Source organism: Cynocephalus volans, chromosome 4 (assembly GCF_027409185.1).
Source record: "Cynocephalus volans isolate mCynVol1 chromosome 4, mCynVol1.pri, whole genome shotgun sequence".
Classification (NCBI taxonomy): domain Eukaryota; kingdom Metazoa; phylum Chordata; class Mammalia; order Dermoptera; family Cynocephalidae; genus Cynocephalus; species Cynocephalus volans.
Genome location: NC_084463.1, coordinates 162,019,234 through 162,045,423, shown reverse-complemented (window position 1 = coordinate 162,045,423; position 26,190 = coordinate 162,019,234). Strand labels below are relative to the sequence as shown.

At 35.8% G+C, this 26,190-nt stretch overlaps 1 protein-coding gene and 1 pseudogene across 1 annotated transcript in view; both read right to left on the bottom strand.

Annotated features, from left to right (window-relative positions):
- TOP6BL (TOP6B like initiator of meiotic double strand breaks) overlaps window positions 1-26,190 on the bottom strand; it is an 85,259-nt gene that overhangs the window by 24,022 nt on the left and 35,047 nt on the right. Inside the window, exons 4-8 of the mRNA XM_063095177.1 lie at window positions 17,961-18,070; window positions 10,852-10,935; window positions 8,774-8,829; window positions 8,349-8,420; window positions 6,681-6,873 (exon numbers count right to left, since the gene is read on the bottom strand). Of these exons, the coding sequence (XP_062951247.1) occupies window positions 6,681-6,873; window positions 8,349-8,420; window positions 8,774-8,829; window positions 10,852-10,935; window positions 17,961-18,070 (515 nt within the window). The remainder of the gene's footprint in view (window positions 1-6,680; window positions 6,874-8,348; window positions 8,421-8,773; window positions 8,830-10,851; window positions 10,936-17,960; window positions 18,071-26,190) is intronic.
- On the bottom strand, window positions 4,808-5,885 carry LOC134377292 (MAP3K12-binding inhibitory protein 1-like; annotated as a pseudogene).

The window sequence follows — 26,190 nt, the reverse complement described above, 5'->3', positions numbered from 1 at the left end:
AGTAGGCACCTGGGCATTATGAAAAGTCACAACAGAACAAAGGAAGGCAGTGGCCATCAGTGAAGTCTCCCTCACAAATCTCAGAAGGTATTAACACACGAACCAAAGCTGACACATTTACTGTTTAAGGCCAGAGGATCTTTGAGATGCTACCAATTCAGTATAAGAGTGGAGTATCTGAAGAGCCAAAATGTGTGATTATCTTTTAATTGGGTTGTTTAAGCCATTTACATTTAATATAAATACAGCTGTGGTTGGGTTTAAATCTATCATCTTGTTATTTGTTTTCCATTTGTTCCTTATATTCTTTGTTTCCCTTTTCCTCTTTTCTATTTTTTTATTCTATTTTGGATTGGGTATTTTAAAAAATAAATCCATTTTATCTCCTTTTTTGGTTTATTAGTTGTAACTCTTTATTGTATTAATTTAGGAATTGCTTTAGGCTTTGTAGCATACAATTTTAACTTATCACAGTCTGCCTTCAAGTGATATGTTAAAAGTTCACATATAATATAAGAATCCGACAATATACTTCTATTTTTACCCTCTTGGCCTTTGTGCTACTGTTGTCACCCATTTTACTTCCACATGTCATAAGCCTTATACATTGTTATTTTTGTTTAAACAGTTATCTTCTAAAGAGATTTTATTAAAAGGACAAAAATCTTTTATTTCTACCCACATGGTTATCATTTCCAGTGCTTTTTTGTGTGTCTGGTATCATTTTCCTTCTCCTGAAAGATTTCCTTTAACATTTCTTACCATGCAGGTCTGCTGGTGATGAATTCTTTCATCTTTTGTACATCTGAAAAATTCTTCATTTTGTTTTCATTTTTGAAAAATATTTTCACTGGGTATAGAATTCCAGGTTGACAGTTTTCTTTCTCTTTCAGTATTTTAAAGATGTTGCCCCACTTTCTTCTAGCTAACACTGTTCCCAATGAGAAATCTGCTGTAACTCTTATATTTGTTCCTCTGTATATAATGTCTCTTTTTATCTCCAGCTTTTTAAAAGATTTTTTATTACTGGCTTTAAACAAATTGATTATGATGTACCTTGGCATAATTTTCTTCATGTTGCTTATACTTGGGTTCATTGATTATGAATCTGCAGGTTTACAGTTTTCATCAACTTTGAAAATTTGGGGGCCATTATTTCTTCAAATATTTTTTGCCCTCCCTTCCTTCAGGACTCCAATTATCCTCCTTGGATTAGGCCACTTGAAGTTACCCAACATTTCACTGATGCTTTCTTCATTTTTTAAAGTCTTTTTTTTTTTTTTTCCTGTGTTCAATTTCAGATAATGTCTATTGCCATGTATTCAAGTTCTTTAAGTTTTTCTTCTGCAATGTGTAAGTCTGCTATTAATCTCATCCAAGGTATTTTCCTCCTAAAAAGTTGTCATTTTTGTCTCTAGAAGTTCAATTTGGGTCTTTTTTTAAAAAAAATATTCTATGTCTTCATTTAATATGCTCAGTTGTTCCACTCACTTCTTGAACATAGAGAATACAGTTATACCTGTTTTAGTGTCCTTCTTTACTACCATTTGTGCCATTTCTGAGCAGGTTTCCATTAATCGATTCTTTTCTTTGTTGTGGGTCTTATTTTCCTGCTTCTTTACAAGGCAAGTAATTTTTTATTAGATGCCAAGCATTGTGAAGTTTACCTTGTTAGGAGCAGGATATTTTTGTATTCCTATAAGTATTCTTGATCTTTTTTTCTGGGAGGTTATAAAGCTCCTTGGGAACAATGTGAGCCTTTTGGGTCCTGCTTTTAAGCTTTGTGAGGTGGGACCAGAGAAGGGTGTTTCTAGAGCTAACTACTCCCCATTACTCAGTCAAATCCTTCTGAGGACTCCACCTGATGCCCTGTGAAATATAAGGTTTTCCATTCTGCCTGTGGGGAACAGAAACTATTTCCAGCCCTATGTGAGCTCCAGGGACTGTTCTCTGAAGCTCTCTGTCTCTGTACATTTCTTTCTTCTTCAGTACTCTTTTCTATAAATTCTAGCTGCCTATAAATTCCTGGATCTCCCTGAACTCTGAACTTTGTCCCCTCAACTCAGAGAGCTCCACCAGACTCTAGTTCAGTATCTTCTCCCTGGACTACAGCCTGGAAATTCTCTGTCGGTAGTATGGGGGGCAAATCATATGGTTCATTTGTTTGTTTCTCTTCTTTCTAAAAGTGCTGTCTTGTGCTACTTGTTGTGTAATCTTTGAAAACTGCTGTTTAATATAATTTATACTTTTTTAGTTGTTCAAGGTGGGAACTTAAATCCAATCCATTATCCTATCATGGCCAGAAGTAGAAGTTCCTAAATCCTTTTGACACAATCTCGTTGGCCTTTGAAAGCTTCCCTGCATTCTGGCCCAACAAGATATCCAGGTTTATCTTGTACATCTCTACTGTAGGCCTAGAATCAGCCATTTTTCCTTTTTAATGAGCAATGGTATTTAAAGAACACATTCTGGGTACTAGGGGTGCTCATTTCTTTATTGTCATTGCCTGTAGGTTTTTGAAATGAAAAGAGCTAAAAATATATATTTTTATATTTTATTATTTTTTTTTTTAATTTATAAAAAACAGAGGTTAATATGGCTTATGATTCTGGGACAGCTGCATCTGGCACGGGCCTCAAGCTGCTTCTACTCATGGTGGAAAGTGGTAGGCAGCGGGCAGGAACAAGCAGATCACATGGCGAGAGGAAGCAAGAGACTAAATATTTTGGAAGTCAAAAAAATTGTGGATTCACACTGGTATTCTCAGTTTTACTTTAATATCACTTTTTTAAAAGTTTGTATTTCCTTGCATTTATACTCATTGTCTATCTGGTGCTGAAAATTTTGGTTCCTAACAATGTTAACATAATTACTTATTTGTTCTTGTATTCTTTGATTCTACAATTTCTGTTTGGTTCTTGTTAAAAGTTATGTCACATTTTATAGTTTTCAGTTTCCTAGTAAAATTTGCAAGCTTGGCTTTCATTTTCATAAACATAGGAAGAATAATTTTTTATTTTTGAGATCACTGTCTTATATCACTGATATCTGGGTCCTAGTAGGTGTTTCTGTTTCCTTTGTTTTTGCTAGCTCTTGTTCATGTTACCTTGTCCTCTCTTATACCTGGTTATTTGTGAGGATGTGTGCATGTGTGCAGATGTACTGCTGGACACTATTTGAAAAAGTGTTAAATAATTTGAAGCATAAGATGCAGTTATATTCCTCCAGAAATAATTTTTATTTTCTTCTACAAGGGAGCTGGCAGAATTAGCAATCTAAAATAATTCTAATTTAATTTCAAAGTTTAAGATTTCATGGCCTGCCTAGATGACCAAAAAACAAATGTGAGCCATGTGAAAGATGGTTTATTTCAGGTTCACCTTCCTCCCTAAAATGTAGCCTTTAAGTTATCCCTGTCCAAAACAAGAGGTGTTTTTAACCGCACCACCAAGATCAGCAGGCCCTGGACTCTTTGGCCTTTTTTTGTACTGCATTGATTGAGAAGTACGTTTTAGCCTCTCAGGCTTAAATTTGCAAATAATCCCAGGGCAAAAACAGCCCCCAATGCTAGGCTCAGCTCTCTTTAATCCCATTCTCTCTTAAATCATGGCCCAGAAATTCCTCCACTTCACTAGCAATTTGATGCTTTTATGATGTTTTAGTATTTCATCCAGCCTTTGTCTTCAGTGAGAGGGCTGGTCTAAATTACCTAGTTTGCCATTTTCAGAAACTGAAATCCCAGCTGTTTTTACAGCTAGCTCTTTCTTCATTAAAACATCACCTCCTCACAGAGAGTAGAATAGTGGTTAGCAGAGACTAGGGAGAGGCTGACCAACAGGTACAAAAGTACAATTAGATAGGAGGAATCAGTTATGCTGTTCTATTGGGCAGTAGGGTGTCTCTGGTTAACAGTTAAGTTTTGTATATTCCATAATAGCTAGAGGAGAGGCTATTGAATGTTTTCACCACAAAGAAATGATAAATGCACGAGGTGATGGTTACATTAACCGTACTGACCCAATCATTATACTAGGTATATATGTATCAAAACATCTTATACATTTATATGTGCAAGTGTGTCAATTAAAATAAATTTTTTTAAAAAATCACCTCTACTGAGTTTTTCCTGACCATATTTAAAATAACATCTCCATCATTATTTCTTCACCTACTTTATCTTCACTGCACTTATCACTACCTAATATCTATTTATTTGTTAAATTTTCTCACTAAAATGTAAACTTTGAGAGAACAGAAAATTTGTCTTATTCATTCTAGAGAATGGAATGAGGAAGAAGAAACTTTATACTCTTTATTTTATACTCTTCAGTACTATCTAGATATTAAGAAAAAGCATGTTTTAAAATATAAAATATCCATCCATACATACTCTTTATCACCCTCCTGTTCCTTCTCCCTAAAAGATATTCTCAGCTGACATGTATCACACCATGCCTCTTCTGTTCTTGTTCTTTATACTCTATAACTTCATTTACTCCTACAGCTTCATACATATAATAATAAGAATTGTTTATTAAAAAATAAATAATATTTATTGGGTGCTTATTATGTGTCAGTCTGCTAGGAGCTTCACACAGATTATTATAGTTAATTTTTAAAAACAAACAAACCCCAAAAGAAGAAAAAAAAAATCCTTGCGAGGGAGAATAAACAAATCTATGAGGTAGATATTACTAGCCCCATTTTATTTTTCTTTACATTGATAAGTATATATGTTTAATTAATTACAGTGTCAGTTACACATGTATATAAAAAAAGCAAAATGACGAGGAGAAGAGGAGGTTTTCATGGAGATGGTGAGTTGCCCTGGATTCTGCTTCTCTTGATTTTCTGAGCTGGGCTTGTTTGAGGGCGCTAATTTTCTCGTTAAGTTCAACTAGTGAATAGTTCTGTTGAGATGGTTGAACTTTTCTTCTTTTTCCAGAAAAGTTTATAGATTGAAAATATTCAGGAGAAATGCCTTCCAATTCAAGGATTTTATCCTTAAGTTTTTCATTCTCTGATAAGTATCTCTTGGCACTGGACTACCTGTTTGCAACTCAAGTGAGACTCAATATTTTGCAGTTGTTCTTCTACAGCCTGATTACCACAATCTTGAAGCATGCTGTTAGGTTTATGACCTGACCCTTGAATTCCTTCAGGTCTAGACTGTGGTCTACCTGTATTCACAACTCTAGAAACCTTTACGTGACTTTCAAGTTCAGGGTAAGGGGTAAAAACAGCATCAGTTCTTACACAACTATTTTCTTGATTACCATCAATAACATTGCAAAATTCTATGACATTGTTTTTACTGATTTCAGCTTTCTTTCTTTCAATAAATGCAGGTATTTCTCTGTCAATTTCTGCTTTTCCAGCCTTTATTTGAACTATTTCTGGATCAAAATGGGTCCTGTGTCTTTTTCACATCTCCTAAATCACAGTCTTCGTGCTTTTCTTCCTCTTGTAGGTCGCCATTGGGAAATGTGGCATTTAATTCACTCTTGTTCCCCATTTCTGTTTTTCCTGTCTCTTCAATGGCAGTTGTAGTCTCCTTTTTAATCAGAGGCTGGAGTTTTGCTAGAAAAGTCTGTAAATATAAAACATGTTGCTCAAGTGCATTAAGGAGCAATGCAGGCTGGAATGCCAAGAGGCTGTGGAGCTTGTTCCAATCGATGACAATTTTCACCACATCATTTCTGAGGCTAAGTTTCAAAGGAGCAAACCAGCAACATCACAAAAATTACACAATTAAGCTCTCCAGTCAGGGTATGCAGGAAGCAAAAGATTTTGCAAAGCATCTCTTGAGGGAGGTTCGGGCTGCAGCTTTGCTCCAGGCTTCTGTCACCGCTGCTTGGGCGTCTAAGCTTGGTGGCAGCAGCCATGACACCTTCGCAGGTTGCCCCTGCCACCACTGAGGTGCACGCACAATCCCCTATTATCCCCATTTTAAAGCTGAGGAAGTCAAGGCTTAGGCTGGTTAAGTAAACTGCCTACATTTATACAGCTAATTAGTGGTGAATCCAGCATTTACACTCCTGTGCCATGCTCTATCCATGCCCACCACATTTTAAATTCAGGCACTCATTATCTCTTAACCCAGTTCATTTATTTAGTAATTACTAACTTCTCTCTCCCATCTATCCTTTACAATGCTGCTAAAGACTCCTTCCAAAACATTTATTGGTTTCCCACTATACAGAAAATAAAATTCACACTCCTTAGCGTGGCACTCAAGATCTATCATATTCAACCACAAACTACTATTTCAGCCTCATCTCTTCCTTTTGCACCATTCATTCCATTCTTCAGTTATACTGGATTACATGAAAAATGTGTGGCCATGTGTCATGTTTTATAGTTTTCAGTTTCTGGAAAAATTTTCAATCTTGGTTTTCATATTGGATTATATGTTTTCATACAAATTATACATTTTTCTGGATAAAGAATTCATCTACTAAAGACTTTCCTAAAATTGGGATATAAAAACCCATTTTCAAAAACAGTTAGAAATAATAAAATAAAAGGAAAGAAAAGAAAATAAGAAAAAAAAATTGGGGCTGGTTAGCTCAGTCAGAGCATGCTTGTTGTTACAACACCAACAAACAAAAAATAAAAAGTAAAATGCAGGAATTAATTTAAACAACAAAATTGGATGAAATTTGTCATCAAAAGGATATGGAAACTGAAGAAATCTTGTTCAGGTGGTTGGAAAAGACCTTTGGGCTGGGGCACAGAGCAGCAGCTGGAGTCAGTATCAGTTCTCCCAACAAGTCCACACCAGCCACGCCATCAGGGATGAAAAGCGTTACTGGATGTCCTAGCACAGGGTGGATTCTGCTGCACCATGATTCAGTTGTGCCAAATTTTGGTCTACTGTCAGAAAACAGATAAGACAAATTTAATTTTTTCCCTCTTAAGAAATTATTTAAAAGGGCATTCAAAATTCCTTTTGTAAGTTCTAGCTTACGCACAACCATATAACCCACCATATCAGTTTTTTTGGAGTAAGTAACTTGTGTGCCACTCAGGGAATCACAGCAATGAAAAAAGTAGAAAAATCAGCATTTATGGGATTGTATCATGGCTCCTGCTTTTGCTGCCACTGATGACAGTTTCTTATTCTCAAGAGTGTATTTCCTCCACTAAAATTGCTCTGTGGTTCTGAGCAGAAGCTTCCAAGATCATTCAAAGATCAGCATTGTGTGAGGGACTCCATGAATCATAAATAGCCTAAAACTGGCCCTTTGATACTAAGAGGTCTGCCTTCACACATGCTGCACCTTCCCTTGCAGAGGTCTGAGGTCACTGTTTGACAGAAGCAATGAGAAAAATGAGACCATCTTTCTCTCCTTGAAAGAATCTAATGAAGTGTTGTGTTTGTTTACTTTCCAACAGCTCTTTTCTAAACAGAGAAGAAATATTAATAAACCTTTTCCTCTGTCTCTAACCAGGTCATCCAGGGAAATATGCCCATAAACATTGGCTCAGAAGCTTAAGCTCTTGTCAGTAAAAGTATGATAGGAGCTGTCTACCTGTAAGGACTGTATGATACTAGAGGATTACTAAAGAAAAATATAGTGTGTGTGGGGGGGTTACCTGTATATTAAAGAATAAAAAATATTCTCATTTGAGGTATAATTTTGGGCAAGAGTAAAAGGCTAAAAAGCCATGGGCAGTCTCTTCAAGTCTTAAGATCCTATGATTACTGGTGTTGACTCAGGGGAAGCTACTGAATAAAGAATAAATTAGTTGAACACAAGCATGCATTAGGTCTTTTCTTGATATAACTCATGTTCACTTTGGATTCTGTGGTTGGATGGCATAGGAAGGCAAAGCAGAAGGATTCTGGCCATTCCATATTATTTACCACCTCCTCCATGGATTTTTTTTTTTTGGGGGGGGAGTATGAACAAGATGGAGGTGGGCAGAGAGATGATTTCCAAACCTATGCAAAATGCTGACACACAAAAAATAAAATTCAACAAATTCCTTTGTATTCATTGTATTTCTCTAGCCAAGAGTTCAAATAAACTTTTAAATTCACAGTCCTCTTTTCTCATGTCTAAATGGGACTGGAATTAGCAGGGTTTGTTTCATTTCATTTATAAAATAAAATAAGACATGGAAAGAAGAAGGAATATGACCTCAGGTCAATTAGAATATATTCAAGGAACCAGGAATAATAACAGTTATCAACATAAATAACTTATAAGTTTTACTTCCACTTTTCTTATAGAAAAGCACTTAGAAATGACGAGTGAAATCATTTCCAACTTCTACCCACATTCATACACATAACAGGAGAGTAAAACACGGAAAGCAACAACAGTGCTTTCCCCCTTCACCTCACATAATGCTGATAGTTTACGACAAGAGCAATTCCATTCGACAGGTTCAAAGTGGGTTCATTCTCTATCCTGTAAAGCAAAGAAAAGCTAAGCTGTCTCTCAAAGATTCTAAAATCAATCTCTGCTTGATAAAAATTTTGACCCATGAATACTAACACCCCAGAGACTACTGAAATTCTGTAACCAATTAACCCCAGGGGAAATGGCAATTTTTAAGTTCACCCCCGTACATGAAGGGTTTAGATGAATCTACTTCTAATTAAAAGCTAATACAGAATAAGAAAACGTGAGGGTCTCAGAAAATTAGTTTCAAGGTGACTCTGGATAAAAAAATCAAACTGTGAACCTACTGGAAATAGGACAATAATGGCCAAGAAAAATTGCAGAGCCGTGGCATCATCTTCATGAATTTAAGGACTTACCCAAAGATCTCTGTGGAGAAAATTCCATTTACCTTTACACTGAAATTAAATCTGATCTGCAAGACAATAAATGAGGTGTGAGATTTAACATGAGCTAGGATAGAGATAAAAACCTTCCATATTCAATCCCTAAAGGAAAAGGATATTTAAAAAAAATTTTTTTAGTTAGTATTATTTTTAATTTTATTTTTATTTTGTATACAATTATCAATAAAAATAATTGTATACGTTAATGAGACAAAATGTGATATTTTGATATATATATACACAATGTGGAACGATTAAATCAAGCAGATTAACATATCCATCACCTAATTTACTTATTTTTTGTGATGAGACATTTAAAATTTACTCTTTTCTATTTTGAAATATACAATACATTATTATGGACTGTAGTCACCCTGCTGTAAAAGAGATCTCAAAAACTGATTCCTCTTGTTGAACTGGAACTTTGTACCCTCTGACCAACAAACTCCTCTTTCCTTCTCTCCCCCGCTTCCCCCAGCCTCCGGTAACACCCTTCTATTCCCTACTTCTATAATTTTGACTTTTTTGGATGCCACGTGTAAGTGAGATCATGTAGTATTTGTCTTTCTATGCCTGGCTTATTTGAATGGATAAAGAAAATGTGGTTTATATACGCAATGGAATACTATTCAACCTTCAAAAAGAAGGAAATCTTGTCATTTGCAACTACATGTATGAACCTGGAGGAGGATATTCTTTATCACCTTTTTCACTTGCATTTTCCCAAAACATACTTAATACTTGCCTGTGCTCAAATTCTGAATCCTAAATATACTGATTCCTATGCTACAATTCCAGGGTAGTCTCAAATTATCAGGGAATCCTGTCCCTTTGCCATTCTCCCAACCTATCCCTTCCCTTCTTTTTTAAAGGAACTATCAGTTTTTATTTCTATGACCTTCATACATGGAACGTTCCATGCTTTTTTCTTTGCCTTTTCTTCCCGTGACCCCATCTGATTTTATATCCTCTCCAATTTATATCACTGCCTTATATTCCCTACCTTCAACATTTTTCTTTCTATGTAATGTGAGGAAACAAGGGACTCTCAAAGCTAGATTGAGTTCAAATCCTGACTCTGCAACTTATTTAACCTCTGTACCATACTTTTCTCAGCTATAAAATGGGGATAGTAATGATAAAACCTACTATGAGAGGAGTGTTGTGAGTGTTAAATGAATGAGTACATGAAAAGCACTTAGGATAGGGACCGGTGGGCTGGCCTGTTAGAACGCTGTTGGTTAGAACGCTGCCTTGTAATACCAAGATCAAGGGTTCGGTACTGGCCAGCTGCTAAAAGGAAAAAAAAATAGTGACTGACAAACAATAAACATTTAAATCCTACTGAAGACAGGAAAAGTAGAAAGACAGCATAAGAAAAGGGGGGAGTTATATGACACACTTAACTATGTTCATCTTTATAAACATATCTAACCACAGATAATAATGAAAATTTTAACTTTTCAGTGTTCAAAATATTCTATGAAAATTTCCTTATTTGCTCTTACAGTCATTTTAGAAAAGAAGGAGATTGTCAGCAAGGTTTATTATCGAGGCCTAACACAAAAATGAAGCACAGAGCAGGGAAAACAGGTGTCTAAAGTGATACAATAAAGCAGTAAGCAACTGAAAATAAAAAAACCCAAAAGAAAGCTCCCTCTACATCCAGAGGCTTCTCAGCCATGTCACATGACCAACATTAAAATTGTCTTAAGAATACAGAAATTAAATAAATTTAATATTAAAGGTTTTAATCCTCTTCATTAAAAGAAAGACAACCAATATATCATTCCATGTCCCACAGAGTGGAGGCTTCTTGAAAACATATGACTTAGGGCCGGCCCGTGGCTCACTCGGGAGAGTGCGGTGCTGATAACACCAAGGACCCAGGTTCGGATCCCATATAGGATGGCCGGTTCGCTCACTGGCTGAGCGTGGTGCTGACAACACCAAGCCAAGGGTTAAGATCCCCTTTCCGGTCATCTTTTAAAAAAAAATATATATATATGACTTAAACAAGAGAAGCATTATTGTACAAAAGAACAGCTTACCTTAGGGTGCACCATGATGATTTTGCGTAAAAAATTCTTTATAACCTGACAATCTGTCATCAAAGTTCTCGGCTTTTCATCAACCTGTAACAATACAACCAAAGCACCCACCATACAACACAAACCCAAGAGCACAAATGGATGAAATTATAGTATTTCTTTCTATAAAAGTAAAATAACTACCTCAGAAAGCTTTTTGGTCATCCAAGTGGAAACATCTTTGAGAATGAGAATTGTACACAAAAGGGGATCTAAATAGCTATCACTTCTTAGGTTACAGAACATATTTCATGGAACTTCAGGAGACACATGCACAATGATCACAGTAAAACCCACAATGTCAAAATCAACTTTTGGAACAAATTTAAAAGTAATTCAGACTGTAGCTGGGAAAAGTAACTCTATCTTAAATCTACCCTCTTAATGTGCTTTGGAACAATCTGTATTAAGAATCTGCGTGGGGGTGCTGGCTGGTTAGCTCAGTTAGTTACAGTATTGTGTTCATAACACCAAGGTCCAGGGTTGATCACTGTTACTGGCCAGCCACCAAAAAAAAAAAAAAAAAGAATCTGAGTGGGGTCAAAAGAGCAGACGTCTACTAAAAGGAACCTAGTTTTGATATCAATCTATTCATCCAAACATTTATTTGTAAGGAAAAACCATAGAGTAAAAAGTACAAAAGTCAGAAGACCTGTGCCCTAGCTTGTTCTGTAAAAATTACTTAAGTAACCATGAAAAAAAAGATCACTTTGCTGCTCTAAACCTCCTTTCCTGATCTGCAAAACAGGGATTAAACCTAACCTGTCTACCTCACAGAATTGTTTTAAGGATCCTTATATCTGAAAGTATTATACATGGTAAAAATAATAGATACCCTATGTGACAAGCACTGTGCAGGTGCTATATATATATTACCTCACAACAGCCCTATAAGGTACATATTACTATCCCCTCTTTTCAGATTTTTTTTAAAAAGCCTCAGAGAAGTTCAGCAACTTGCCTAAGTCCACTCAGTTGTTTAGTGGCGGAGCCAGAATTTGACCCCTATGTCTTTAATTTGTATTATTTATTTATTTATTTATTTATTTATTTTGTCGTTATACATTGTGGTTGATTATTGTTGCCCCTTACCAAAACCTCCCTCCCTCTTCCCTCTCCTCCCTCCCCCCCAACAATGTCCTTTCTGTTTGCTTGTCGTATCAACTTCAAGTAATTGTGGTTGTTATATCTTCTGCCCCCCCCCCCGGTTTTTTTTTTTTTTTGTGTGTGTGTGTGTGTGTGTGAATTTATATATTAATTTTTAGCTCCCACCAATAAGTGAGAACATGTGGTATTTCTCTTTCTGTGCCTGCCTCGTTTCACTTAATATAATTCTCTCAAGGTCCATCCATGTTGTTGCAAATGGCAGTATTTCATTCGTTTTTATAGCTGAGTAGTATTCCATTGTGTAGATGTACCACATTTTCCGTATCCACTCATCCGATGATGGACATTTGGGCTGGTTCCAGCTCTTGGCTATTGTAAAGAGTGCTGCAATGAACATTGGGGAACAGGTATACCTTCAACTTGATGATTTCCATTCCTCTGGGTATATTCCCAGCAGTGGGACAGCTGTGACCCTATGTCTTTAAGACTCTATGTCTTTTTATGTCTTTAAAAGACTCTATGTCTTTTTAGTATAATTGTCCATGGTCTTTCCAATATACTATGACACCTCCCTACAAATATAAGATAAGACTTACCATTTAATTAGGGCTTTCTCCATTCCAGGAATGGTGCTAAAATATCATACTTTTTTTTTTTTTTTCTTTTTAAAGATGACTGGTAAGGGGATCTTAACCCTTGACTTGGCGTTGTCAGCACCACGCTCAGTGAGTGAGCTAACCGGCCATCCCTATATAGGGATCTGAACCCGTGGCCTTGGTGTTATCAGCACCGCACTCTCCCAAGTGAGCCAACCGGCCATCCCTATATAGGGATCCGAACCCGTGGCCTTGGTGTTATCAGCACTATACTCTCCCAAGTGAGCCATGGGCCGGCCCATAAAGTATCTTACTTTTATTACTTCATTTAACCTTCACAAAAACCCTACTATGTACATACTCATATAACCCACATTTTATTAAAAAAAGAAAAAAAGGAGTCTCAGGTGAAGAAAAAGAAAAAAAAAAAAAGAGTCTCCCAACTTGCCCAAGGTTAGCCAGGTCAATTTGGCTCCAAATCTTTAGTATTAACCACTTTCCTATGTTGACTCAGTATATTTAAATGCAGTGTCCCTAAAATCAAAGTTAGAAACAGTCTCCTAGAAAATAGAGACGTCTAGGAAAATGGAAGTAGTACAGTCAGGAATCAGTAGATAGGTTCTTATCGGTAGCTCAGAGAATACAGAGCCATGTACTACATACATGTTTAAAAAAATGGTCTCAGATCTCAAAATCTCATAACACAATAAAGAAACATGCAAATATCTAATAAAGGAGAATAAGCTATTATAATATTTTTATAAGCACACTGGAAAAGAGGTCAAGAATTGTGCTATAGGTGGGGATTATTTAAAAAATTAGAAAAAATATTCAAAAAATTGTTAGAAAAACAGATGGGGGATTATTAGAAAATTCTAGAAACAAGTCTAGGATTATTCATGCATATAAATAGTGGTAATTAAGTAGTAACTGCAGTCATTATAAATATCATAGCCACATCCTTCATTTAAAAATTTTTAGTATAAAATGTATAGCCAGTAGACAAGAAATGATCTCTTAAAGCATTTTCTGTACTTAACACTTCCAAAACAACTTCTTAGAATAGTTTCAGATCTCTGTAACCTTGGTGATTATAGGGTGTATCACAGAAAGGACTAATTATATCTAACAGTAAGGCAACCAAATAAGTGAAAGTTCCTTGAGCAGCTACCAGAGAGGGGCTATAATTAATAATGATGATAGCTAACATTTACTGAACACCTGCTACTTGCCAAGTGGTTTATATGCAAGCAGGAAATACCCCCATTTTATAAAAGAGAATAATGAGACCCAATAAGCTAATTAATTTGTCCAAGGTCACACACAGCTAGTTAAGTGGCAGCACTGGGATTCAAACTTAGATCTGACTGCAAAGTCTACATTCCACTATCCAATGTTGCCTCTCCAAGAATGTGTGTTTTCTGTGTGTATAGCTATCTAAATGGGGTAATATATCAACCATCATTATTTTCTATGGAGCCTGACAAGGAAATGCTTATGTATGACTACTCAATATATGCATTTATTCACTACTAAAACACTAATGTAGCTTCTTATGTATCTGGGCCTGCAGAATAAATAAGACAATCTGTGAATTAGAAGAGTTCACAGTTAAGTAGAAGAGAAAGGCATATTATTATTTGTTTATAATAATTTATATGTCAATGTGAAAAGTTTTATAATTTACATATATGAGGTCTAAAGGAACACATAGGAAGGACTGGCACCCAACCCAGACCAAGAGGATAAAGTGACCTAATGTCAGGTCAGCAGAGGATAGTTAACACAAAGCAAACAGTCCCTTTTAAGATCTACTCACTGGGGAGGGGGAGAGAAAAGAGGGGAGGGGAGGATAGGAGAGATATGCTACAAAGTCTTTCACAGTTGGATGTTAGAAACACAGTACCCAGGCCCGGCCCGTGGCTCGCTTGGGAGAGTGTGGTGCTGATGATGCCAAGGCCACGGGTGTGGATCCCTATATAGGGATGGCCGGTTTGCTCACTTGGGAGAGTGTGGTGCTGACAACACCAAGTCAAGGGTTAAGATCCCCTTACTGGTCATCTTTAAAAAAAAAAAAAAAGAAAGAAATACAGTATCCAAGCCTGATACAGCTATAGAACCAGTGACCTTAAGTGCCGTTACGAAAAAACAGATGCTGCCAGCCCTGGGCAGCAGAAACCACTATTTAATCATATGGTTTTAGTATTCACCTTCCTAAATGTAAGTCTAATTATATTATAGAATAGAGAAGTATATTTTTAAACATAAACTTGTGTAGTCATGGGCCCTATATCACTTTCTGGAAGAAAGTCTTAGTCCCCCTGTCTCTCTCTCTCTCTCTCCCTACCCTCAGATAGATACATACATATGTAAGTACATAACAGAGGTATAAATATATAATAGATATGTTTGTGCATATACAATTTTTTTTTTTTAGCAAGTCATGTAAGGCAGGGTGGGGAATTGGCCAGTTAGTTCAGTTGGTTAGAGCACAATGTTATAACACCAAGGTCAAGGATTCAGATCCCCACCCTGGCCAGCTGCCAAAAAAACCCAAAAACAAAACAAGTGAAGTAGTGGGAGTGAAGAAGGAACAATCTGTAATTGGTTGTGATCAATTAGTTGTAAACTGTGTATGTCCTTTTTAAAGGGTACCTTCAAAAGTTCATGGAAAAGTATCCTTCAAAAGTTCATGGAAAAATAGAATTAAAGGATAATACAAATTTTTCCATGAACTTTCTGAAGGACCTTTGTATATATTTGTATGTATATATGTATCTCTTCATCCATTTTATCACTCAGTACCATTACAAAAACAAATATAAAACTGGATAAATCTGTCAAGAAGATCTGATAAAATCAGACTGCTTTTGGAGGGATGTCTTATCCAGACTAATAAACCCCAAGATGCAGGACTCACTCTGGGCAAAAACACAAAACCCGGCATTACTCCTAAATAAGGCTTTCCTCAGTCTTCCTTGGGATTAGCTTCCCTCATTTGCCCAAATCGGTGAGTTCTTTATTACAGCTTTTTCATGGATGTCTTCATTAAATAGTTTTTGCTGTGAACCTTGCTACTTGACCCTTTCTCCAACTGAGCTACATATGATGAAATCCTTTGCAGCCTCCCCTTTTTCTCTTCTTAGTCTTCTCATTCAAATATCTTTTAAATAGCTGCACAGTGCTAGAGAACAATGAGATGTAATGGAAGAAATGCTTTGAGGAAATCCTTGTTCCCTTGAGGCTACTGCTGTGTGGCTGTACTTCTCTTTCATCTCTCCTCATCTCCATCACCAGCTGACTCCTGGCCCCTGAGCTCAGTTTTCCTACGTACTTCAAGTCCTGCTGGCCTCTTGGCTGACTTCCACATCCAAGTAGATGACCAGCCTAAGCAACAACTTAGTTGCACAGTTCCCTAACCTCTTCAACAAAAATGACCTTGACCTCCACTCATTTCCAGCCACCTATTTCTATGGCCATAGCTTGAAACTGTTCCGCTCTGGAAACCTTAAATTGGAATGTCCCAATCCAATAGTGGCTTCCTCCATAGGCCAAATTACGTGTGCTCTAAATGTTCACTTTGGTCATATAGTACACACTTTAATTTTTCTGAGGGAAACACTGCTTTTGCAATAAGGAAAAAAAAGAGAGAAACTTTATCACTCTGATAACAACTTCTTATTCTTTCAAGTGTCTGAACTATCAAGACCTCTAGACCTTGACCCCTTCCCATTGGGTTAGGTGCCCTTCCTCTATGCTACCACAGCATTCAGTGCTAACCTCTATCATGATATATATCACACTGTATTGTAATTATTTGTTTATTTATCAATCTTTCTCTTTACATTCCCAGTTCCTTTGGATCAAGTAACATGTCTTGGGACTCTGTACCTACAATATCTAGCTCAGAGAGACTGACTTGAACACACACAGATTTCTGAGTGAATGAATAAATATTAAAACAGCACTGATCTATATGAGCCAGACTTCGGTTCAAGTTCTAATTCTGTAACTTAACTTTCATATGACATTTTGAAAGTCAGTCAAATCCTCTGAATCTCAGTTTTCTTATCTGTAAAATAGGCTGATAATCCTTGTCCTTTCCACTTCATAGAGTTGTCAGGAGACTTTGATAATATTTATAAATGTTAGGTATACAAATTATCATTGCTGTTCAAACTGGATAAAACACATGACCTCATTTCCTAGAATTACTTTCCTTGGTTCACTGGAATCACCTTTTTATTGCTACTTGACATTAATAGTTTCAGAGCTGACTAACCATTAATTGCTCCAGATTGTTTACTCTTAATTTTTCTAAAGAAGATAAGGCACAGCCAGGGATATCTGTTGTCTCCATTCTGTGCCCATTACTTTCAGAAGGAGCTTATAATTATTCAAATATGGAGAAAGGCTTCCCAAGTGCTTCCTAGGGAGAATGTTTAAAGCACTCTAATTCTTATGTCTCCATCAACTCCAAGGAAGGAAAGATAGGGGATCAGAGAATTATTAAAGGGAATGGAGAACTCAATTGTCACTCTCATAAATCTGGACTACAAATAAATCAATAAAGAGATCTCTAAACCAATCTAATAAAAATGTATCCAAATAGGATGTGCTCTAGGAATTGATTTTTAATTTTCTTTATTAGGAAACTGAAATTCAAATAAGGGCTTATTTCAGTGGTTCTCAAACTTATGTGCACATTAGAAATCACCTGGGATTTTAAAAATAATCCAAAGTCTAGGCTGCACCTGTTATGGACTAAACTGTATCCCTCAAAATTCATAAATTGAAGCTCTAACCCCCAATGTGACTGCATTTGGAAGTAGGGTCTTAAGGAGGTAATTAAGGTTAAATGAGATCGTAAAAGTGGGGCCTTAATCTGATAGGACTGGTGTCCTTATATAAGAAGAGACACAAGGTATCTCTCTCTCTCCACGCACACACAGAGGAAACGCTATGTAAGGACACTGCGACAAGGTAGTGATCCACAAGCCAGGAAGAGTCCTCACCAGAATCCAACCTTGATGGCAGGCACCTTGATCTTGGACTATGAGAACTATGAGAAAATAAATATCTGTTGTTTAAGCCACCTAGTCTGTGGTATTTTTTTTATGGCAGCCCAAGCAGACTAATACAACACCCCAGACCAATTAAATCACAAGCTTGGAGTGAGACACAGACATCAGTGTTTTGGAAGCCCCTAAGTGATCTAATGTCTGCACAGACAAGCTTGGGAACCAATGCCTTGTTTCACTACAACTTGAAATTGTGAAGGACTTAGGCTTTGCTGTCCTGTTATTAGATTTGTAGAAAAATAAGAATCAAATTATCAGCAATGTATAGAACCACAACAAAACCTGCCTCAAAAGTCATCTGGAAGGGTGTTATCCCTGATACGTCCTGAGAATAGCTGCCTTCCACTGAAGTCCAAGTCAGCTTTGCAGAGAATCCGGACAGTATTGACTGTATTTCTGTGTGAGAAGAAATAGCAACAAAGTAGAAAAGCAGTTTAGAGAAGCACCAGAGTTTCTGGAATTGTTTATTAAACTGATCAGCCATTAAGGCTTTTCCCTGATGAAAAGATTATCTGCAAAATTTAAAATATGACTGGAAATGGCTATGCATCAGCAAATTCCTTGAACATTTAGAATTACTTTATGGGGTTAAGACAGTTAATCTCATGTTCTTAAATTTTCACATTTGCTAAATCAATTTGCATTTTCAGTTAATTTCCACAAGGTCATGTCCAATGTCAGAAATCTGTAGAACTGATAGTTCTAATTTGCTTGTATTTTTAAAATAAATCAATTCATTATTTAATAAATACAAATCTAATAAGTGAACTAATTCAGAGCTGAAAGCAGAAAAATTCAAGAATTACCTTCTTAGGCATATGCCTAATATAGTATGTACTTTAATGAGTAGTCTTTAACAAAGAAAATCAGACTCTTGGCAATTTAATTTGTGAATTAAGCACGTGGTGTATTTATACCACGTATATTTACTCAGAACTATCTTTTTATAAAGCATCAGCGAGTCCTGGATCATCAACAACCAAGAGAACATCAAAGTATGCACCATCTTTCTTCTTCTCCATACCCTAGCACTCATATTGCAGAGGAAAAAAACAACTCTCCCATTTTATAAAACGCCATTCCTTATTTTCCCTCTAAAGTAGTATAATAATCAAGAACTAAATATAAATATAGATATCTCTGTGTCTGCAAGTTTTACCTTTAAATGAGATTGATGTTGATATTATACAAGAATTTAACTTTAAAAATCTAATAATGATAACAAATATATCTTAAAATAATAGCACAAGTTTCTCCTAAGGCATTCATACTACATTCCTAATAATGCTTTAACCATCTCAAAAAAGTATGGACATCCCCCAAATCAAATTCTAGCTATCAGTCTTAATGAGTAATATTTTTCTTGCCATTAGTTTGTTTTTCAAATCTAATTTAGTTGAAAAGCCTCGGCCAGCTAATATGTCAGCCATGTTATGCTACACTGAAGTTTAATGAACTTGGCACCGAACCAGGATTCCTTGTGTCAGTCTTCACTTTTACCACTGATGGACTTTCTGACCTAAGGCAACCCCCTTTTCTGTGATTCAATTACCTTTCTGTGAAATAAGGAAAAATTGTTCTTGAATCCTACATCTCTTTGAAGTGAGTACAGAAGACAGTACAGAAATGGAGGAAACATGGGTCCATGAGAAAAAGGCCTATAAATAACTTTGAATTTTTCAAAAACCTTAATAATAATTTAAAGTAAATTGTGTGGTTATTTGGGGGAAAATCAATTTCATTATCTCATACCACACACCAAAAACAAACAAACAAAAAACAGATGGACTGACTAGAGTTAAATATATGAAGGCAAAATAGTAAAATTAAATAAAAACCTTCTGTTTCAAGATAAATTGAGCAGATGTTAAAATCTCATTTCCCATTCAAACATATAAAATAATAGATCAAATATTTTTAAGTCTTAATAAAAACAGTCATGGTGGAAAAATGAAAAAAGAGAAATCTTTATAGACCAGAAATGGAGAGGTATTCTTCTTCCCCTAGCTTCAAAAAGAACAAGAGAGTGAAAGAGAGAATCCACAATGAGAAACAAGGACTAAAGATGCACAATACTAAGTTCTAGTTATTTTTAGTGGATAAAGATGTCTAGAAATCAAGATTTGAGAGCTAAGTAAGTGCATTGTTATTGTCTTGACTCTCACAATAGACAAGGCTAGGATACACACACCTCTCTATTTTTCTGTACCTATCACACACACACAATAATCGGAACCATGAGTTCCAACTCCACAGGGTCTTCCTCCTTTCATACACGTAACTTCCTTATCCAACAGTGATCCTCAATATATTTACTCACTTGATCAAGCTAGAATACACAGAAAGCAGTTTCAGAATTGTTAAACCATGCATCTGCAAGAAGCAAACCTACTAACTAGATTTCAATATTTGATTACAGTTCTTTTATTTAGGTCAACTTTACAGACAATATAATGAACAAATCTTAAGTGTACAGTTGGAAGAGTTTTGAGAAACGCATGTATCCATGTAACTCATGCCCCATCAAGATATAGAGCATTTCCGGCTGGCTGATTAGCTGATAACACCAAGGTCCAGGGTTCAATCCTTATATCCCTGTACTGGCCAGCCACCAAAAAAACTCCACACACATACAAAAGATAATAGACCATTTCCATTATCTCAGAAAATTCCTAATTGCTCCTTCCCAATCAACACCCTCCAGAACCAACCAGTTAAAACTTTTTTTTCACTAGATTAGTTTTACTGTTCTTGAACTTTATATAAATGAAATAATATACAGTATATTCTTTTGTGTCACCTCTCCCAGGGTGATGGAGATGCAAAGGATTATTTAAAGCCCATTTTTCCAGAGCAGTGAGAGGCCCAGAATGGGTTAATCCCAGGAGCAATTCCCTCAAGAGAGAAGGATTCCTAGGAATAACCCCAAATCAGGTTTTCTCTCAGTTTTTATTGTCCAGGCAAGAAAGTTACAGAAAAGGAACACAGGTGGTTACAAAAAGAACAATGAGATAATCGTCATGGCAACACTCAGTTCCCCAAGAAACTTACAGAAACAGCTGAAGATGAGATGAGGAACATCCCCCAACCATCAACCCCGAAGCCTTTAGCTCACATGCTTTCCCATCATTAGGTTTAGCTGCACCAAGGATGACTGCTCTTAGAGCAGGCATTTTTGCTGTGTTACAATTTCTTTTATCTACAACAGAGACTTTAGTCCTGGGAAAGTTTTCTGTTTTTCCCAAGCTTAGCATTACTATGTGCAATACTAAAAAGTTAGGCTATTCCTTAAACTACAGGGCCATAGCCCCACTAAAACTACAGGGCTGTGGCCCCACTAAGCTACAACCCGTGCTAAGGGCTTTGGCCCGTCTAAAGTCTAAGGACTGTGGTCCTACTAAGCTATTAAGTTAGGCCCTGTGAAATACATGTGCCTTATTAGTATCCACCACATTTTTGTGTCCAGCAAATTTTTTTACTCAGCCTAATGTCTAAGATTCATCCATGTTGTTGCATATATCAGTAATTCGTTCCTTTTTATTGCTGAGTAGCATTCCATTGTATGAATATACCCAATTTATTTCTCTATCCTCCTCCTAGACATTTGGATTGTTTCAAGTTTTTGGCTATTTTGAATAAATCTGCTGTGAAGACTTTTTATAAATCTTGTTCTGGACATATGTTTTCATTTCTGTTCAGTAAATACCTACAAAAAGAATTGATGGGTCATGACATAGGTATACGTTTTACTTAATAAGAAACTGTCAAACAATGGTTGTACCATTTTACATTCCCACCAGCAATATATCAGAGTTCTGATTGTTCTATCTCCTTGCTAACATTTGGTTTGTACTCTTTTTTTGATGAAGTTTATCAATTTTTTTTCTTTTATGGTTACTGCTTTCTGTGCCCTAAGATCTTTGCCTAAGCTCCAGATCCTGCTATAAAAACATTCTCCTTTGTTTGCCTCTAGAAGCTTCAAAGTTTTAGCTTTTATGTTTACATCTATCTTCCATCTCTAATTTTTGTGTATGTTCTGTGGTAGATATCAGTTCCTTTTTTTCCTTATGGATATGTGTTTGTCCCACACTTGTTGAAAAGTCTTGAGCCGGCCCGTGGCTCACTCGGGAGGGTGCGGTGATGACAACACCAAGGCCACGGGTTCAGATCCTATATAGGCATGGCCGGTTGGCTCACTGGCTGAGCGTGGTGCTGACAACACCAAGCCAAGGGTTGAGATTCCCTTACCAGTCATCTTTTTTTCAAGAAAAAAAAAGTCTTTCTTTCCTCTTGGGCTGCTTTGGTGCCTTTATAAAAAATGGATTGACTATATAAGTACAGTCCTACATCTGGACTCAATTCTTTCCCATTGTTCTATTTGTCTACCTTTATGCCAAAAGGACACTACCTCGATTACTGTAGCTTTATAGAAAGTAACTAAGTTGGGTAGGTTAAGTCTTCCAGCATTGTTCTTCTTTTTCAAGACTGTTGGACTATACTAGCTCCTTTTCTTTTCCATATAAATTTTTCCTGCTTTTTAATTAATGAACTTTATTTTTTAGAGTTTTAGGTTCATATCAAAATTGAGCACAAGGTACAGAGAGTTCCCATTTATCCCCCCATCCCTACACATGTACAATGTCCCCTACTATTGACATCCCATACCACAGTGATACATTTGTTTCAATCGATGGCCCTACCATGACACATTATTACCTGATGTCTATAAATTACATTAGGTCTCTTGGTGTTGTACATTCTATGAATTTTGACAAACGCATAATGTCATATCTCCACCACTGTAGTACGGAATAGTTTTACCACCCTAAAACCCCTCTGTGCTCTGCCTATTTATGCTCCCCACAACCCTTGATGATCACTAATCTTTTTGCTGTCTCCATAGTTTTTGCCTTTTCCGGAATGTCATACAGTAGGGATTATACAGTGTTTTGCCTTTTCAGATTGGCTTCTTTTATGTGGTAATATGCATTTAAATTTCCTATATGCCTTTTCATGGCTTGACAGCTCATTTTTTTAGTGCTGAATGATATTCCAATATTCTGGATTACTACAGTTTATTTATCCATTCACCTACTGAAGGACATCTCAGTTGCTTCCAGGTTTTGGTAATTACAAATAAAACTGCTGTAAAAACATCTGTGTGCAGATTTTTGTGTGAACATAACTTTTCAATTCTTATGTGTAATTAACCAGGGAGTGCAATTGCTGGATCATATAAGAGTATGCTTAGTTTTGCAAAAAACTGCCAAACTGTCTTCCAAAGTGTCTGAACCATTTTGCATGCCCACTAGCAGTGAATAAGAGTTCCTATTGCTCCACATTCTTGTTAGCATTTGGTGTTGTCAGTGTTTTGGATTTTGGCCATTCTAATAGGTTTGTAGTGATATATCATTGTTATTTTAATTTGCAATTCCCTAATGACAGATGAAGTTGAGCATGTTTTCATATGCCTACTTGCTATCTGTATAACTTCTCTGGCGAGGTGTCTGTTCAGGTCTTTTGCCCATTTTTAAGTTGGGTTGTTCATTTTCCCATTGTTGAGTTTTAAGAGTTCTTTGTATATTTTGGATAACAATCCTTTATCAGATGTGTCTTTTGCAAATATTTTCTCCAATTCAATGGCATATCTTTTCATTCTCTTGTCATTGTCTTTCACATAGCAATTTTTAATTTTAATGATTTTTAATGATTTTAATTTTTAATTTTAATTCCAGTGCTAGGGGTTAAATGTGACCCCCAAAAGTTCATGTACTAGAAACTTGACCCCCACTGTCTTAACTTGACAGTGTTAAGAGAGTGGGAAATCCAATTATGATATTTGAAAGGTGGGGCCTTTAAGAGGTGATTACATTGTGAGGACTGTGCCCTAATGAATGGATTGATCCTCGTGGAGTAATGGGCATGATTCTGATGGCTTTAAAAGGAGAGCACATGAGAAAGTTAGTTATCTTGCTCATCCCATTCTTGCCATGTGACACCTTGATTGCCATAGGACCCTGTAGAGAATTCCCACCCAGAAGAAGGCCCTCACCTGATGTGTTCCCTGGACCCTGGACTTTCCAGCCTCCAAAACTGTAAGAAATAAATTTTGTTCCTTTATAAGTTATCCAATTTCAGGTATACTGTTCCTTATAAGCAACAGAAATGGACTAATACATTCAGCTTATAAATTATTTCTTTCACGGATCATGCCTTTGGTGTTGCATCTAAAAAGTCATTGCCATATCCAGGGTCATCTATATTTTCTCTTGTTATCTTCTAGGAGTTTTATAGTTTTGCATTTTACATTTAGATCTATGATCCATTTTGAGTTAATTTTTGTGAAGGTTGTAAGGTTTGTGTCTAGATTCTTCTTTTTTTTTTTGCATGTGGATGCCCATTTGTTCCAGTACCATTTGTTGAAAAGATTATCTTCATTCCATTGTATTGCCTTTGCTCCTTTATCAAAGATCATTTGACTATATTTGCATGGGTGTATTTCTGGGCTCTCTATTCTGTTCCATTGATTTAGTTGTCTATTCTTTCACCAGTACCACACTGTCTTGATTACTGTAGTAAGTTTTGAAGTCAGGTAGTGTCAGTCCTCTGACTTTGCTCTTCAATTAGAGTTGACTATTCTGGGTCTTTTGCCTCTTCATATAAACCTTAGAATCAAGGTTTTGTCAATATCCACAAAACAACTTGCTGGGATTTTTATTGGGATTGCAATGAATCTACAGATCATGTTAAGAAGAACTGACATCTTGAATATATTGAGTCTTCCCATCCACAAACATGGAATATCTCTCCATTTATTTAGTTCTTCTTTGATATCTTTCATCAGAACTTTGTAATTTTTTTATATCAATCTTGTACATATTTTGTTAAATTTAAATCTAGGTATATCATTTTTGGGGTGCTAATGTAAACAGTAATGTTTAATTTCAAATTCCACTTGTTCATTGCTTGTATATAGGAAAGCAATTGATTTTTGTAAATTAACCTTGTATCCTTCAACCTTGCTATAATCACTTATTAGTCCATATAAATTTTTCTAACTAGATTTTCAATTTCTACAAAAAGACTGCTGATATTAATGATTATGTTGAACCCATATATCAATTTGGGGAGAATGGACATCTCAACAATATTGAATCTTCCAAACAATGAACATAGTATTTTTTGTTCAATTTTTCTCAGCAATGTTTTGTAGTTTTAGCATACAGATCTTTTACTCTTTTTATTAAATTTGTGTCTAAGTGTTTCACATTTGTTGATGCTATTATAAATGAGACTTTTTAAAATTTTATTTTCCAATTGTCTGCTGCAAGTATATAAAAAATTTTTTTTGTATATTGACCTTACTAAATTCACAGATTTGTTCTAGAAGTTATTTTGCAGCATAAACAATTATGTCATTTGTAAATAAGGAAGTTTTACTTCTGCTTCTCCAACCTCTAGGCCTTCCATTTCTATTTCTTGCCTTATTACACTGATTAGGATCTCCACTATGATTCTTAAATGATATTTCTAAAGATTTCTTACAATAAAATGCTTACTGTAAATGAAAAATATGATATACTATGCAAAATGGTACAAAAATGGCACAAAAAAAGATTAAAGGAAAAACGCCATAATGTTCATAGTAATTATCTCTAGAATTACTGATCACATTTCTTTCATTATTCTTTGTTTTATATCACGTACATAAAATACATCATAAACAAGGAAAAACAATAAAATTAATTTTTAGATGCCTATGGAGTAATTACTCAAAACTTGGATTTGAAATAACAAATAGATACAGACGAGTCCATAATATCTCAAAAAGTAAAGTAAAATCCCTGCCAACTATTAGGCTATGCAGTAAATATTCTTTATTTCTGACAACTAATATGCCAAGAAATTATTCCTTTTTCAGTGGGAATAAAAAGTATGATAGAAATGAAAATGTCTTTTTTGTTCCTGGCATGATTTTTTCCAATAGCTAAAGAGAATTTTCACTGATGCCATCTAGTTTTCTGTTTGCTTCCCTAAAAGTAGTGGCTTATATTCAAGAAATCCCTTCAGAAACATTGGGGCAAAACAAAGAGAAACTTTATGTAGAACCCAGTCTGATTATTCAGAAAAAAATAAATTTTTTTGTTATTAATAACTACTGACATTATGTTTTAAATCTATAAGAACTGTAAATTAGTACAGCTGTTATGGAGAACAGTATGGAGGTTCCTTAAACAACTACAGATAGAACTTCCATATGATCCAGCAATCCCACTCCTGTGGATATAACCAGAGGATTGGAAAACATCAGGTCAAAGGCATATCTGTACTTCCATGTTTATTGCAGCTCTATTTACAATAGCTAGGCGATGAAACCAACCTAAATGCCCACCAATGGACGACTGGATAAGGAAATTGTGGTATATATGCACAATGGAATACTACTCAGCCATAAAAAAGAATGAAATTCTACCATTTGCAACAATATGGATGAGCCTGGAGAAAATTATCCTAAG